The sequence below is a fragment of the Lycorma delicatula genome, chromosome 9, assembly GCF_047948215.1.
Source record: "Lycorma delicatula isolate Av1 chromosome 9, ASM4794821v1, whole genome shotgun sequence".
Lineage (NCBI taxonomy): Eukaryota > Metazoa > Arthropoda > Insecta > Hemiptera > Fulgoridae > Lycorma > Lycorma delicatula.
The window spans coordinates 121264224-121282420 of record NC_134463.1 but is presented as its reverse complement, the minus strand read 5'-3'; the positions used below and the strand labels follow the sequence as shown (position 1 = coordinate 121282420).

The 18197-nt window shown below is 29.9% G+C and overlaps 1 protein-coding gene across 2 annotated transcripts in view; it reads right to left on the bottom strand.

Moving 5' to 3' along the window:
* LOC142329683 (uncharacterized) overlaps positions 1 to 18197 on the bottom strand; it is a 75606-nt gene that overhangs the window by 38686 nt on the left and 18723 nt on the right. For both annotated transcript variants that reach the window (XM_075374381.1, XM_075374382.1), the window contains exons 3-5: positions 16213 to 16588; positions 6676 to 12684; positions 3760 to 4004 (exon numbers count right to left, since the gene is read on the bottom strand). In XM_075374381.1, coding sequence (XP_075230496.1) covers positions 3760 to 4004; positions 6676 to 12684; positions 16213 to 16588 — 6630 coding nt within the window. The remainder of the gene's footprint in view (positions 1 to 3759; positions 4005 to 6675; positions 12685 to 16212; positions 16589 to 18197) is intronic.

Sequence of the window (18197 nt, the reverse complement as noted above, 5' to 3'; positions counted from 1 at the left end):
ATTTCTAGATTTTCTGAAATTCGAAGTTTAAAGGATTAAAATGGATTTTTGAATTTTTTCGAAACCCAGCTATTTTTTTAATTCTTGATAACAAGTGAACATATCAACTTGGTATCTGGTTGTTAATGTTCATGTGAATGTCTAAAAACAAATTTTAGATTTTTTGAAATTCAGCCCTTAAAGGGATGAAGAAAGGTAAAAATATTTTGAACAATGATGGCAAAATTTCCCCATTTCTGACTATAGTAAAGAGTTATTCCCTAGATGTGGCCTTGCAAATACTCTTCAGATAAATATCTAAAAACCATTTTTGGGTTTTATGAGTGTTGATTTTTTAAGGGGTGCGACAGTGTATGGTGCAGTAGCTCTACCAACACATCCACCGTCACTGTTATTGTATGTGATATAACTGGCTGCACTTGCCTTTGGTTACTTGATTAAAAAACATTAAAAAAAAATTGACTGTGATGGGAAACGCAAGTAACCATATAGTGCAGGCAAAACCGCGATGGAGAAGCTAGTTAATTATAAAAAAAATACAGAAATGGGATGTAAACTTTACCACGCATTCTATACAAATATTTAATGCCTTAATGTAGAATAATTATTCAATAAAATGTTCTGAAAAATACAAACAAATGTGATAAAATGTTTCAGTTAGCATTTTAAGGATTCATTTTGATTATATACTGCTGTTAGAAAAACAATCTCATAAAATCAATTGAGTTACAGTAAATATATTCAGCTTAATTTTTCTTCTCTTATTTTATTTGTAGAAATTGAAAATTACATATGTGAATTTATGTAATACAACATAAAAAAATAAAAATAATTGGAAAATGTTTTTGTCATTTTACTCTACATTAAAAGAAATGAGATAATCCGGAACATCAGTAAATGTGGCATTAACATGCAATTATCGTTTATGTATTATTATTACTTTAATTTTATTTATTTAAGGTTTTAGTGTACATCATTGAAAATATTAATTTAAAATTGGATTGATATCATTATGTCATCAAAAATAAAAAAAAACGTTTAGCTGTTAAGAATGTAAAAAGCATACAAATGGCTTGAACAGAAACTGAATGTATTTTATTTAGAATAAAGCCAAACCTACAACCTCAAATTAAGCCCCTGTAACTGAGCAATCGCTTTTAATGTTGTTTTTGAAAAAGTCAAAGGGTAAAACTGTTCTAATTGAGAAGGGGTTGATTTTGGGTAAGTGAAAGTGAGTTCTGTATTTCAAGGGGTCAGCAAAGATATCACCAGAAGATATTATTATAGGCTTTTCAAAATTACTGCAACAAAGGTATTTGGCTTGGTGTAACTAACCAATAATCTTGGCCTCCATTTTTGTTTGCAGATATAAAAATAATGAACTGTATGTAACATAATTGTAAAATGCATAAACTGAATAATAGTTTAATATGTAAAAATAATTAATTTACTATATGTTGTTCATGACAGCTGGTGATGATATTAATTAAAATTTTTAACTTTGGTTAATTACAAACTGAACCAAATTTTATAATATTACTATTGATAAAACTTCAAAATAGTCAGTCATCTTTACGACTATTCTCAGTAACATGCTTTCTGAATGACTCCAAATAATGCTGAAAAAATTCTGAAGAAAAATCTTTACAAATATTTCATTATAAAATTGGGTTAAATCTGTCATTACAAAAGTTTAAATCAAAAAAATTAGTTGAACATTATTGAATTTAAAAAAATTAAATATTTAAATGATCATTTTATCTAATCAGAAGATTTGACTATTACTTGTCCTGTCAAAACATATATCCAATTTTTTTCTATGTAACACACATTTTATTTATAAATTTATATGTATTCCTTTTTTTAGGTAAAAATAAATTATCATAAAAGTAAAAAATTGTTCAGTTGAACCGAACTCAGTTGAACCAGTATGTAACAAAGAAGTAATCTGTGCTTCAGAGAACAGAGATCATGTTTCTGTACATAGCAAAGTAAACTGGTAGGAAGAGGAAATGATATTGCTAAAATATAACAGAACCTACTAAAATATATGAGAAAAAACCTATACAGTTAATATAAGCCTACTAAACTTAAAAATTAAATTAATCCAGTCAAAAATCCCTTTATATATATTATTTATTTGTTATTTTTTTAACTTTTGACACATGAATTTTCCAATGTATTACTGATTTTGAGATTATCTTACTGTAATATTTTCATAAAGTCTTTGATTCTGCTCCATATGGCATTCTAATAATCAAACTTTCTAGATGTTTGTTATCTGGATAGACATTGAGGTGGATAAAATTTTACGTTAATTTTATTTTAACAAGGAGGAAATTTCATGTTAGAGTGATTGGTGAAGTTTCAGGTGAATAAAATGACATACCTGTTGTTGCACAGGATCTAATCTATGAGCTTTATTTTTTATTTTGTATATCAATGAATAATTGAAAATATTAGGTCTAATGTTCTTTTATTTGCCAGAGATATCAAGTTATACAGCATATAGCATGGTATGTCAGTTCTCTAGAGTAATGATGATAGGATATGAGTGATATGTTGAAAACAAACTGCCTTTAAATCTTGATAAGACACTGGTCATGACTTATACACATCGGAAAGATTATTACTGTAAAATATACCTACAGCTACATGAGTGTGAGAATGCAGTGTGAATCCAGTGTTCGTGATCTAAGGATGATTTCAATCTTAAATTATAACTTACATATTGATCATGTTGTAAAATTGTTTTAAAGCCTGAAAGTAGTTCAGGATTATTCTGTAGATCATCAGAAAATTTTACACTGCTAATACCATCTCAAAACTACAGAAAATTATTGTAAGGGTCGTGTAGGAATATTATTCTGTCATTTAGAACTATCAAAGAGAGATGACAAGCAATAAGACTGAGGCTGTCCAAAGTTGACTATTATCCAAATTGTACCTTCAAGGTTTGATTGAAAGGATCCATAAAATATTGATATGAAAATGATTGCATAAAATTATGTGTTTCAATGCTAAAGATAAGGGGATCAGTTTGCAATGTGCTGTTTTGTTACAAAGTAATTAATGGTTAGGTTGGCATTAATTTTTCTGAATTTGCAATCCAAATTCTGGATGTGAACGATAGAATACAAGATCTTTTTTCACAAAAGTACAATGAATTGTGTCTCCCAAAGAGATGTGCTCGATTATTCAATGAAGTAGACAGCAACAATATGGATGAATTTAAGTTAAAAGTAGGAAATACTAAAAGAGTAAATATTAATTCTTTTTTTTAAAGAAATAAAGTTTTTACAGATTGCATGGTTCTTAAGTTTTAAGATAATTTATTTTATGTTTTAGAAAATGATTTGTTCTGATCCCTATTCTGTAGAATTTGGATTTATTTTATTTTAAATCCCCTTTCCCAATTGGTCAAATGTAATACACGAAGATTCTTTACTGTCTTCCTAGCCTTGCTTCAGTATTCAGAATTGATCATTCCACTTCCCTGTTTAAACAGATTATCTTCATAGAAATTGCGATTAGGGATGATGTGAGAGAAACAAAATTATTACACTATAAGAAATGCGATTTATAAAAATTAAAAAATATCTAAAGAGGTGATAATCTCAAAACTGATTAAACTAAATTTTTTGGTAGGTGAAAGAAAATTTCATCTACCAAAAAAAATTAAAAGTAATTAAACATAACAAACAGCAATATAAATAAGTGCAAATAAAAGTAATACTGTAGTATAATATACACTCTTACCTGTACGTAGAATTTAACAACAGCTTGGTCAGGTTTCTTTGTAGACTTTTCAAAACCACTTATACCAATTCCATGATAAATATCTCTTAAATCAGATTGCATCACTGTTCTATCAAGACCCTCACGAGTTGCTTCTGTTAACTGTTGGTGGACTGATGAGTTAACATCCTCCAACGTTTTTGTATATTTTATGCTTTCTTTACCATAACGATCCAATCCTAATTTCATACTGTATGTATAAGTAGCTAAAACATAAACATGAAACTTTTGTTTAATTGAAAGATGATAATAAAAAAAGTGCAATTAAGCTACAAAAAAGTAGAATGTTATAAATTGACACACAAAACCACAAAAACAATAAAATACCACATATTAAAGTTCATCAAACATAAGCATAAAAATTAAACCTAAATAAATGTCTTTTATAATGAAAAAAATAGAAAGAAAAATTAATGGCATTATCAAAAAACCCAAAAATTACTGTAGGATATTCACAAATACTAAATAATACTAGAATTTTAATATCCTTGATACTTAAAGATTGAAAACTTTTTAAAAATGAATTACAGTATATTATTAACAATACAAAAGTATTATTCTAAGCTGAAAGTTATAATAATGTTTATTAAAATCTATAACTTTAAAAATCTCATTTTAGTTCAGAAGAAGGTAAAGTAACTCTTATTTTACAATAAAATGTATTATAATAATCCATAAAAACCTTTTAATAATTCTTAAAGTTATTCATAACAGTAATTATTTAAATACAATAACCACCTGTATCAAACTTGACATCACACTTATTTTTGTTCTGCAATGCAAAATATTTCAGCCTACAAAAAAAGGGACCTTATTACTCATTCAATGTCTATTATTAATAAATCATCTAAAATCCCAAAGATGTTCTAGCCAATTTATTTAACATTAAATTAAAAAAAATATCTTTTTGTGGTAATAATATTACTCTACTGATGACATTTTAATAATAATTAGATAGACTACAATTTTCTGCATAGTTGTTTAGTGTGTACTTGAATATGTACTCAAACGTTTAGCAACTTAATGCCTTTAATTTATCTATTTTATTGCGTACCAATTTTTTTTATTTATTACCTTCACATAATTACATCACTCTTATTTTTTATATGATTGATCTGATTTAGATTTTCCATAGTCCTTGATCCTTTCAAAAGCAATGCTGGAATAGTCGCTTTTTATTACCTATGAAATAGCAAGTCCACCATTCATGATGTGAACTACATGGAATTATTTTTTAATGATCTGAATAAGTATTTATTAACTTAATTTTTATCTTTTTCTTCCTTTTGATAAAAGTGCAAAAGCTTTTCTACATCACTTATTTTTTTACATCCATACTCTTTTTATAAATGATTGTCTTTATGCTAAAGTAGTGAATAATGCAAGTATAGTAGGTACACATTTTTACTGTTTTAAGCAATATACTAACTGCTTTTAATTTTATTTATCTTTTGTCAAAAATCTAATGCAAAAATCTATTTCAATCTTGTATAATTCAAAATGGCACCATAAATGTTTATGTTATGTTGTTATCATGACTAGAAATGTTTATGAAGTATTGCGGACAAAACACGCATCCATCCATTACCTGGAATGGGCCTTGAGCTATCCTCTGGATTCTGATTGGAATTGTTGTCTTACATTGTAGTCCTCTTTGAGTAAATTATCATCCACGACTTTCTGTTATTCTTTATCCTTTCTTTGGGATTCATAGGTATATTATGAACCCAGGGATTTCTATCTTATGGTTATCACAAGATAAACTGAAAAGTCTATCAAGTAAAGCTCTTAGGATTGAAAGATTCTCGATTTCAACAATTCAAAAAAAGAGAAAAACTCTTTTGTCATAATTTTTTGTATCTCAGCAGTTTTTATATAATGAATAACACATGACAAAATTACTTAGCAAAATAATATTAATATTCTTTGCTATTATAAGTTTTATTGTATATAAGGTTTGATAAAAAAATACACGAAGTCAATTGTCACAATTTTTTGTTGTTATGTTGGTACACTTGTCCTTAACAAGTACATTAAGTCCTTAACAATATATATAGTCATATTGGATGCTTAGTTTATTTTGTCTGTCAAAAAGGGTTATATGTGTTTTGGTATGGTGGCAATTTTTAACTTATGGAAAAATGGAACAAAGAATTTCCATAAATTTTGCTTTAAAGTGGAATAAAGTGCAGCACTGCATTGGAAATGCTGTTGCTTTTGACAGTTTTTCTATGAATAGAACAAAGAGGGCCATGAAGATGATTAACATCCTGAACATCGCAGCACATGACAATGTTGAAAAAGTGAAGAAAATGATTATGGACAATCGCCGAATCACTATCAGAGAGTCAATAAGTATTACTACCTGGAAGTTATATGCAATTTGCTTGAAGCAATCTGAAGAAAACTGTCGGATTTTTGGCAAAACAATTCACGGCACTTGTACCATGATAATGCACCTGCCCACACTTCACTGCTTGTACATGAATTTTTGCCCAAAAACAACACCGTTATAATGCCACAGCCTCTGTATTCCCTAGACATGGCTCCCTTATGACTTCTTCCTATTCTCCAAGCTAAAAAAACCATGTAAGATTGTGTTTTGCCAATATTGAAGAGATGGCAGAATCATTGAACGAGCTAAATGCCATAACGGAAATTGCGTTCCAGAGGTGCTTTGAAGGTTAAAAAAATTCCTGGAATAAATATACTCATATTATATCTGAAAAGGGTATCTTGAAGGTGAAAAAATCAATATTGATAAATATATAAAGATTTTTTGGGAAAAATTAATTCAGTGTATTTTTTGATCAAATCTCATATGTATAAGAAATTATTATTTAAAAAAAACCAAAAACAAAATAAATAAACACTTACGTTTACAAGGCCTGTCTGGGAACATCCTAGCAAAACCAGGTCTGCATACACATCTCATGTGTCCATTTAATCTCTGACACAATTCGTTACGTGAAGCTTTACATTCAGGTCTGCATTCAGCATCTGATGTTGGATGAGTTAATATTCCACCTAATAATACATTAGGACTTACTTCATTTGCTTCATCAGGCATCTGTATTTCTGGTGGTGGTGATTTTAAATCTGGTATGACTGGTACTGTACCTTGTTTTTTGTCGGTCATAACAACAAATATTGATTCATTTTCATGCGGATTATTTGTTGTAGATGTTTGTTGTTGTTTAATTTGTTCATTATCTTCTTGGTAATGTTTTGTGATTTCTGTTGTTGATACTTGTGGTGGTATTTGTGGATATTCCTCTGGCTTATATGTTGGAATCGGTGGATAAACTGTTGCTGTTGTTGTTTGTTGTATCGTATTAGTAACAGTTGACAGTATACTTGTTGATGATACCAAAGTATGGAATTCTGTAACTGTGTCGAGTAGAGTGGATGTTTTAGTTTTTGTCAAAACTAATGTATGAGTTGATGGTTTTTTACCTTGACTTTGGACAACAGTAGTTTCAGTAGTTGTAACTGTTAATGTTTGTGTATGAGTTAAAATAAATGTAGTCGGTTTTGGTGCGGCAATTATAATTTGGTTCGGTCTATAAACGGCATTATCTCGATCAGAACTTTCCGCACCAAGAACTTCAATATCTTCTTTATCATCAATATTACCTTGATTTTTATTAGTTTCTGAATTGAAATCTATGTAATCCGGTTCAACAACCATACTAATAACGCTATGTGTTACTTTAGTAGGTTTAATTATTTTTGTTGTGTGTGTCGGTCTCGTGAATAAATTACCAAAAATTGTTGTAACACCAGATGTTATAGAGACTGGAGTTGGCTTACTACTTTTATTTTCATAATCATTGTATGATGAAGATGATGATGATGATGATGATGATAATGAAGATGTTTTCACTGAAGAACGTTTGAACAGGTCATCCTCATTTATAACAACTTCAGAACCAGATATTGAAGATTGCTTCCAGTTATTATTTGTAATAATATCATTTTTAACTGGTGTAGGTGTTATTAAAATATCATTAGGTACTGGTTTACCGATTACAACTGTTTGTAGTGCTGGTATCGATCCCGTTATTTTAATATCTGTTGTTTCTTGATGATGCTGATAAGGATGATGTCCTTTTATGATATTATTCATATTAACTTTAGTATCGGCTGTAATAACTTCTGGCTTAACATTTGAATTTTCCTCAACTGTTAATACACCACCTAAAACTGGATTTATTTGGATATCAGTCGTTGAAGTACCGATACCAGAAGCAGGTCTGTGGGTTGTAGATGACCATTCATAGTTGATCTTCTCAATAGTTTCATGAGATATTGGAGGTAACTTATTAAAAAATCCATCAACTACTGGTCTTGGAGGTGATAATACTTCGGTTGGAATCGGTGGTGGTGGAGGTGGAGGTGGCATAATTGGACTTTCATTATTCTGAACTTTATTATTATTGTTATTTGCATGATGAAATACTTGTTCTTGATGATTTACTGGCACTGCTGAAGCTGTTGGTCGTGGTGGTGCAGGTACTTCAAATTTATATGGCGGTGGTGGTCTTGGTTTAACTCTAGGTGGCAGCGGTCTTCTATGAGGATTACCAACATTTCCTGCCGGTCGTTGTGTTGATTCTTCTTGTTTATTAAATATTGCTGGTACTGGCGGTGGAGGAGCTAGACCCACAACTGATTCATCGTGTGATGGAGAATTTCTATCAAATTGAGCGTTCTGATCATGTGAATTACTGATAATCGGTCTAGGCGTATTAGTATGCGCATCTAAATCAACAGTTGATGGGACATCCGGTAACCTATGGAATTCAGTAGGAGATGGTCTTGATGATGGTGGAGGTGGAACTTTTTCATCGATATTCATTGTCGGTACCGTTTCATCAAAATGTGCAGAAGTAATCGAAGGATTTGTTGGAATATAATTTGGCATTTGTGTCGGTTTGTCATGATGTTGATGATAATGGTGTTGTGGTGGATGATGATGAAGATGATGATTATGTTGATGAACTTTTTGACTGTCAAAATTACTTATCGGTCTGCTATCATCATAATCCTGTACCGGGTTTGTTGGATTTGTCGGGAAAATTTTATCGGTATGTTTATCATCATTATTACCTTGAGTTATCATACTAGCATGTACACTTATTGATTTTTCTGGCAATAAATTTGTGGGTTTACCAATTGCAACTGTTGCTTGTGAACTATTACCAAAACTATTTATACCTGGACGACCATTTATAATGGGTGGTTGACTACTATCACCATTAATTGGTACATTTTCCAACTGAACTGGTTTTGAATTAACCACTGAAATATTGATATCTTCATTTTCTGGTATTGGATTATTTGTATGATACAGTTCAGTATGAATTTTTTGTGTGGGTTTAACTTTATTAAAGTTATTATTATTATTATTGTGGTTGTTGTTATTATTATTATTATTATTGTTGTTATTAATATTATATTTATTATGATAATTTATAAATGGAGAATTTTCATCATCTGTTGGATCAATAGGTAAACTTGTTGAAGCTGAATTAGCTATTTCTGCATGAACTTGTCCTGGTCTTAATGGTCTTGTATTAGATTCTTGTATGATCTCACCGCTTTCAGTTTCCTCTGGATCGTTTCCACCATACACAATGAAATCATCATTTTCTTGTGATGGCTGTTTTTCTGAAGATAATATTCCATTTAATATATTTTCATTCGATAGAGTTGCAGATGGTGCTGGAGGAGGTGGTGGTTGCATAATTTCTAAACTTGACGGTGGTTGTGGATATTTTGAATAATTATTTTCTGTAACTTGTGATGGTGGTCTTTTATATGGTTTTTCATGTTGATGTTGATTTTGATTATAATGCTGTTGTATTTGATGTAAAGTTAAACCACTGTTTATTTGCTGATTTTGTTGTTGTTGGTGAAGAGAAGGTATTGCCGGTCTTCTGTGCGGTAGTAATTGTGTTAAATCTTTAATTGGTGGTCGTTTTTGTGATGGTAGTTCATGTAAAAATTGTCCAGGATTATTTGTTATTGGTCTCTGAGGATGACCATGATTCGCTGATGATGATGTTGATGATGTTAATGCTACATTTATACCATGTGGTGCAACAGGTACATCCATTCTTATTGCGTTCGATGGTAACCTAGCAGCATGAGTCATACCTTCAACACTACCACTGGTTTCATGTGTTGGAGTTAATGTACTAAAACTATCTATACCGACTAAACCTTCTTTATCAGGATACGGTGAAGGATCATTAAATATTTCACCTTTTTGATTATGTTTCTCAGGTTCACCACTATAAATTAATGCAGTAGAACCACCAGATGGTATAATAACATTAGCAACTTGTGATGGTTGTATATTTACTAATAACGGATTAACCGTTGATTGTTCTATTATATGATTTTCAGGTGTAATAACTGGTTCATGTACTGGTTTAATATAATTAATATCATTATTATTATTATTATTATAATTATTATTTCCTAATCGTAATGTTTGAACATGCGATATAATTTTTGTTGGTCGAATATCTCCATGTTGTTTTTGAGGTAAATTATTTTGATGATGTTCTGTTGGTCTATAATGTTGATTATTAATAAACTGCTGATTTTTATCAGGATATCTTGTATCTGGAAATACATTGTTATATTCATTAACTGGTGGCACTGTATGTTTATTTATTAAAGGTATGTGCGGTCTATTGTGGTTATTAGTCGGTATGTGACTAGCGATTGGTATAGTAGTAGATGGTACATTTTTATTAATAAAATATTGATTTTTATTCACATCAAATTCATGATTTTCATTAACATAATATTTGTTATTATTATTTAAATAATCATTATTATTAGTTTGGTCAAAACTATTATCATTATGTATTATTTTATGATCTTCGTTTACATTTATACTTTCATGTGATGATGATAGTATACTTTGTTCAGACAAATGTTCTCTTACAGGTGCAGAATACTGGAAGAGTCCTTGAACCGGTGAATGCCCTTGATCTCTTATCAGTGGCCATTTTGGTTTTGGTGATTTTGATGGTATAATTTGTTGTATAGGTGATGATAGTGGGGGTGGGGGTGGTTTCATACCAATTGGTACTTCATCTTTTTTAAATGGTTTTTGTGGATGTTTTAAATCTCCAGGTGGTCTCGGTCCTAATATCGCAGGTTTACCAATAATTACATCACTGTTTGTTGTTATAACCTGCCCAGGACTTATCGGTATACCACCAGCTAGAAGTGGACTTTCCATTGTCGGTCTACCTAAAACAATATTCGGTTTATTTCTTTGATCAACATCTGGGAATAAATTATGATTCTGATCAACATTTTGACTTTCTTCAGCGATTGAATCTATACCACCAAATCCGTTTACCGGTATATAAAGTGGACTATTTGCAGATAATGCTGCTGGTGTTGGATAAGGTGGTTTTGGTCCTGAATATGTCAACAATGGATTTTTACTTAATTGTAAAGGTTGTGGTCCGACAAAACTTTGTGGGGGTACAACACTATGTAAGATAACAGTCTCATTCCTTTTATTAACATTATCTCCGACATCGTTATTTAAATTACTATTAATTAAACCAGCAACTGCATTAATCATCGGACCAAGAGCACTGAAACCATTAATGCCTAATGAACCAAAATTAAGAAGATCACCCATTGCGATCGCTCCATCAATACCTGTACCCGATAATGAACCATCTGGATGTTTACTAACAGGATCAGATACCGGTATAACTGTTACATTACCTTTTGTATCTGTTAAAACAATTACTTGAGAACCGGGTGCTAATGTGGCACCATTTTTTAAAACCGTCGATGATTTTAATACTGAAGTCATATAAGATGGTGCTTGTACATTATCTGGCAATGTTGTTAAAGGCAGTGCAAATGATTCTTCATTAGTTAAATCTGTTGGCATAATCGGCGGAGTTTCCTCAGTTGTTGTAACAGATGATATTGGCACTTTTGTATGACCAGCGACTTCAAGAGCCAATGTTTTACTATTAGACAGAGTAGAAGCGCTATCAATCTGATCATTTTCATCAAAAAATATTATCGTAGAACCTTTAATAACATCTTTAGTAGTTTGACTAACAGAGTCTCCAAATGATGGAGATATATTACTTAAAACAGTACTTGTTGGGCGAATTATTATTGAGGGATCTTCTACTGCAGTTATTTCCATTTTTTGGCCATCATTTAATGTAGCTGTTGCAGTAATCGGTAAATGATCACTTTTTAATGAACTACGCAGAGATGATAAATAATCAGAACCTAATAATGATGTATCTAATGATTCTGTAACAATATTTTGTACCACTCTTGTTCTTGAAGTAACAACAGTCGATGGTGTTTTACTATCATTATCTTGAAGTAATGTTGTAAAATATGTAAAAGTTGTTAAATATGTTTTTGTTGCAAATATATTTATTGGACTACCATCATTTTCATCGTCTCCAATAATGTCTTTTAACTCTGTTTTGGTCACTTTTTGTTCTTCATTTATAACAGCTGTATTTTGTATATTTTGTTCTTCTATATTAGATGTAGCTGGAGATGGTTCATTAATTGAATCGGCTGAAACAGTTGATGATCTTTTGGGAGGTATTAAAAATTTTTCAGTGACAATATCAGATGATGTAGCAACATTTGAATGTATTACAGTACTATCACCTTCCAACATAGTACTAAAATATGTATATGTTACAAAATATGTTTTGACAACATCTGTTGTAAATGTTGGTTTTATGTCGACTGTAGTTAATGTAGGATTGTCAGATTCAGTAATTACTACTTGTGTTAATATGTCTTCTGTACTCACAACTTTTAAGTCATCTCCTTCATTTAGTGTTTTTGTAAATGCAACTGTAAATAATAATAAAAAAAAAAGAATTAATACAAAGTAAATAAACAGATATAAATACAAACAAATACTGAAATTTTAGGAAGTGACACACTAGATCAATTTTAGATCTTGGCTAAATCCTTCAGTTTCACTTTACAGCATGTCTTCTATTTACAGAAGAAAAAAAAATTAAGTTTAAACTAGATATGTGCTATTCTCAGTTCCAGATTGACATGAAAGGGACTATTTCTAATCAGTATTTCTGTATTGGTTCCTTGTAGTTTAAAAATTAAAACATTGACAATAAAAATAAGTTTATGAAAGAGTAGTTATAAAACAATAAGAAAATAATAAACAATACTGTATATTTACATGAACCGAGTGTAGTTTTTTGGGTGGTAATGTAAAGTTGTCACTCAAATTTTGGAAAACCTACCATAACATATGCTATATTCAATAGTCTAAATGGTTTAAAATGTCAATTTCAGCCATATTATCTCCAAAAATGTATTCTTATATGTACCAATTAAATCTCTGCCGTAATACTGCAAAGCAAAAAGGAAGGCAAAATTGTGCTTAAAAACAATTTTTTTTCTGTTTAGCCTTTGGATATTACCATTCAGATATTACTTCAGAGGATGAATGAGGATGATATGTATGAGTGTAAATAAAGTGTAGTCTTGTACAGTCTCAGTTCAATCATTCCTTAGATGTATGTGAAATTTAAGAAAAACCAAGATAAAATATTTAAAATATATAAATATTTTTAAAAAAGAAGCCAAATCTTACAAGAACTTAATTGTTAGGTCATGTTTAACCTTTTGCCAGGTGTGTTGGCACAAATCTGCTCTACCGGTTGGGAAATTTTGCTGCTAAAAAATGTTTGGTTGGATGCACTGACTTGCCTGTCTACATAAAATACAGTTAAACTTTAAGAAATATCTCCATTGTGTTGAGAGCCTTGTTTGTGAATGTTTAGTGAGAGAGAGACATTTTTAAGTATATTGTTGCAGAATTGGTATCTGATTTGCTTCCATGCGTCTGATAATGTAAGTATAATTTCTTAGTAGTAATACTAGTTTTATAATTTTTATTTATTTCTTTGATGAATTATCATAATTAAGCTTATCTAACATGTATTATTTATCATAATTAAGCTTATTGTTTTGTTTTATTTAATTTTTAAATTTATATCTTGACTTTGCATCATACATACTGTTTATTTCTGTTAAATGCTGTTCTCTATCGATCATAATGTTTGTTTATTTTGTCAGGGAGATGGCTTCAAGGTGCAGTTATTTGAAAGATAGTAATATAGAGAGTGCATTATTTGACTGCTCTGTTGAAGAAAACGATCAAATCTTTTCTGATTCAGATTGGAGTGGTGATGAAGTGATCAACATTGAAGACAACGATTTAATTTCCAAACAAGATTTGCTAGTAGATGAGAATGATAATGATTCTGAATTTATGGTGGGCCAAGATGGAAATACAAAGCGGTATACGAATGATTTTACTAAAATTAAATCAAAAACTTCAGCAAAAACATAGTAAAAGTTTTTTCTGAGGCCTCAATTAGAACCACATGGAATTACTGATGAAGTGGAAGCTTTTTGAAAAATACTGGATGATTCTATACTGCAAGAAATTGTTCTTCAAACAAATTCCTTTATAAGAAGAAAAAGAGATGATATCAAGGACAGCATGACTGTAAAGAGACGGATGAAATGGAAATATTGGCCCTAACTGGAATTTTATTTTGTTATGTGTAAAAAGGTTGAAGCATACAGATGGGGTAGAAGTATGGTCATCTGATGGGACAGAAATGATTCATATTACAATATATTTGTATGATTATAAGCGGTTTTTATTTTTACTTAGGTCGATGCGTTTTGATGAAAAGGATTCCAGACTTGAGAGGAATAAAACTGACAAACTAGCAGCAATCAGAACAGTTTTGGATGCTTTCAGAAAATATCTTTGGGAAACTTTATTCTCACAGTGAATTTGTGACAATAGATGAAAAATTTGAGCCTTTTAGAGAAAGATGCAGTTATATACAGTTCATCCCAAGTAAACCAGCCAAATATGGTTTAAAAATATTCACCCTTTCTGATGAAAAAAGATTTTATACTAGTAAATTTGAAGTGTTCTGTAGAATTCAATCTCCAAGGGAATATGCATTATCTAATAATCCTTACGACATTGTGCAGTGAATTTTAAAAGATATAAAAGGTATTAACAACTGACAACTGGTACACGAGTTATCCACTAGCAGAATCATTTCTAAAAGAAAAAATGACAGTGATAGGAACTTTAAGAATCAATAAGAGGGAAATTACTCCTGAAATATTGGCTACCAAATGACATCCAGTTGGATCATAAATTTTTGGTTTTCAGAAAAATAAGACATTAGTTGTCTATGTCACAAAAAGGAATGAAGCGGTATAACTTTTATTAACAATGCATGATGCAGGAAATATTGACAATGAAACTGGTAAGCCACATATTATATTAGATTATAATACCTCAAGGGAGTGTTCATACAGTAGATAAATTATGTAGCTTTTACAGTGCTGCCAGAAAAACTTATCGATAGCCAATGGCACTATTTTATGGATTTACTCAATATTGTAGGAATCAATGCCCAGGTATTATTTATCTCAAACCCGAAAAACAAAACATTAAGAAGAAAATTTTTCCTCAAATATTTGGCACTGAAATTGATGCAACCACTCAAAAAAAGAGCAAATATTCAAACTTTGCCACAAGACGTACAAGTATATTTGAAAGTGTATAAAAGTTCAACTGAGGAAGTGGGAAATCACCAGATTTAGAAGGTAAATGTAGAGGGAAACGTGGTCATTGTACAATTTATGGTAGAAAGAAAAATAAATATACTCCTTTGAACTGCAACTCGTGTAAAGGATTTGTCTGCAAAGAGCACAGCAACATAAAAACTGTTTACAATGTTTGTGAGCATTTGGGTATGGAGTATATTTTAAAACTCCTTTCACTAAATTAATAGAAAATAATAACAAAGTACAATAACATTATGTCTTTATTTTTATACCTAAAAAACTAAGTAAAGTTGTAAAAAAAATAATTTCTTGAAGTATCACGAATTGAATATGTAAAAGGTTTTAATAAAGATCTAAAAATGTATCATGAAAAAAGTTAATTTTTAAACATAATAAAATAAGCTTAAATTTTTAATACAAAATATGTTTAAAACATAATATTGCAGTGCTATACCCATGGATGCAGAAATGCTCTACATGCTCAGATACATAATCTGTATCCACATGCCTGGCAAAAAGTTAAAGGTGTCCAAGGTTAGTTTTAGTAATGGAAGAAAGTACAGAAGGTGTAAAAATTTTAGGATACATAGTTCATAATATTTAAAGCAAATTATTTAAGATTTTGGGTGTAAAAAATATGGTGAAATTGAAACATCGGTTCAGAATACAAAGGAATGGAAAAGTGTACCTAACTAATCAAGTGATAGAGAAATAATAATAAAATTAACAAAGTTAGACATAATTTACCTGTGTTCAGATAAGTATTGGTGTCCTGTAAAGGTGGAATAGAAGGTTGAATTAATGAATTGTAATTTAATGGTGCTGTTACTGTATTAGATACAGTCTTTTTAGATGTCATAACCAATGGGACTTCCCCATCTACCAGTGTATTTAAATACGTATAAGTCGTATGAAAAACACCTGTACCCAAATTTGGGCTAGCTGTTAATGTAACCTGTATAGTTTTAGTCGGAGATATCATCGCTTTATTCACTTCTTCTGTAGCCACATTCGATATAACTTTTTCAGTACTAGACACTACAGTTGAACTATCTTGATAGAATGTAGTGAGATAGGTAAATGTAGTCAAATATGTTTTTGTTACAAAATCATACTGAAGATGCTAAAACAGAAAAAAAATGAAACATAATTACTTATTTAAAAAAAATAAAGATGAATGAATATATTTTACAAATGCTATTATAAAAGTAAATTATTTTGATCCCAAACAGCTTCTCATTGACAAATAAAAAATAAATATTTCATTCGGATCCATACATAATTATTTATTACAAAGATCATGTCAGGAATAGGATGATGTGCTACTCAATGAATACAAAGAGTAACAGCTGCAGTATTTACCGGGCTGGTCCATCGAAAACTATCATAAAACTTTGATTAAAGCAGCACCATAAAATTCACAATTAATTACAAAACATTTAGAATGATTAAATATAGATACATAAAAACTACAAATCTCAAATACTCAATAAGTACAAAAAATAATAGTTATACGATACGTGATTGGAAATTTGAGTACATATTTATATGTTAAATAAAGTTGTGGAAAATTCCAAGTTTTTTTTTTAATTAGTATTATTTAAAAACTCATGGAATGAGTATTATTGTGTCTCCAAAAGAAAATTTCTAATTTTATTTCAAAAATTTGATGGGAAGATCTTTTGAACAGATCAGTACTTTTTATTAAAAATGGTAACAGAAGCATATAAGGTTCTTTCTGATACGAAGATGTATTATTCTGAATTAGGAGAAAATAATATTGTTGACTAGTTTGACTGAGGTCTGGATGATGAGTTTATATATATACTTACTATTAAAAGAAGAAAAATATACTAAAAATCAGTTGAAGGTTGTTTCTCATTTATGTATCCAAATCCAATGTTTAAAATTGAAAAAAATTTTCCATTCCCTTCCACTATATCCTAATCTTTTAAGGCTATGTATTTATAATACACATCATGTATTCAACTATCTACTTCACATTAATAAAAAAAATTACTGACTATCTTAATAGATGATCAACAACATTCTTGTTATTCTTCTAGTGACAAATTTTGTCATATTCATTTTAAAATTTTCAAACTATCAACTCATTATCATTCTTTATCGCTGTACTTTAAAAAACCCTCCAAACGTTTTATTAATAAGAAGTAAAATCATTTTTAAAAATTTCTTTCTTTCTAAATCTGTGTCTGATACGAACAAAACTTTATTACTAAATGAACTCTGTGGGCTGATTGTAGCTTCTTTCTAATGTCTTTTTCCAACCTTCATAACTTAACTTAGAAAACTTATATTTTCACAGCATAATTTTTCTGTGGTATATTTTGCTTTGGGTTAGGCATAATTAGCTTATTATTTGTCTCATTATAAAATTACAATATTAATTTAAGAAAATCTTTTCAGTTTCTTTTACACTGCCTTTCATTTTAATCAGTAGACATTAATGAAGATTGCAGTTAGTAAATAATATATTTTCAAACAAAAAAGTACAAACTAAAACTCAACTTTATCTTAAACAACTTACAGTACCTAAATATCTAAATAATGGCTGAACAAATTTATAGACCGGTTGGATACTTCTTACATCATAAAATTCAGGAAAATGGCAAGAATTTTCCTCATTGAAGCTGGTGCCAGTATCTGGAAAAAAACAATTTTCTCCAGCATCTATTTGGTTTCATTATCTACTCTTTACCCTTACTCTGGAT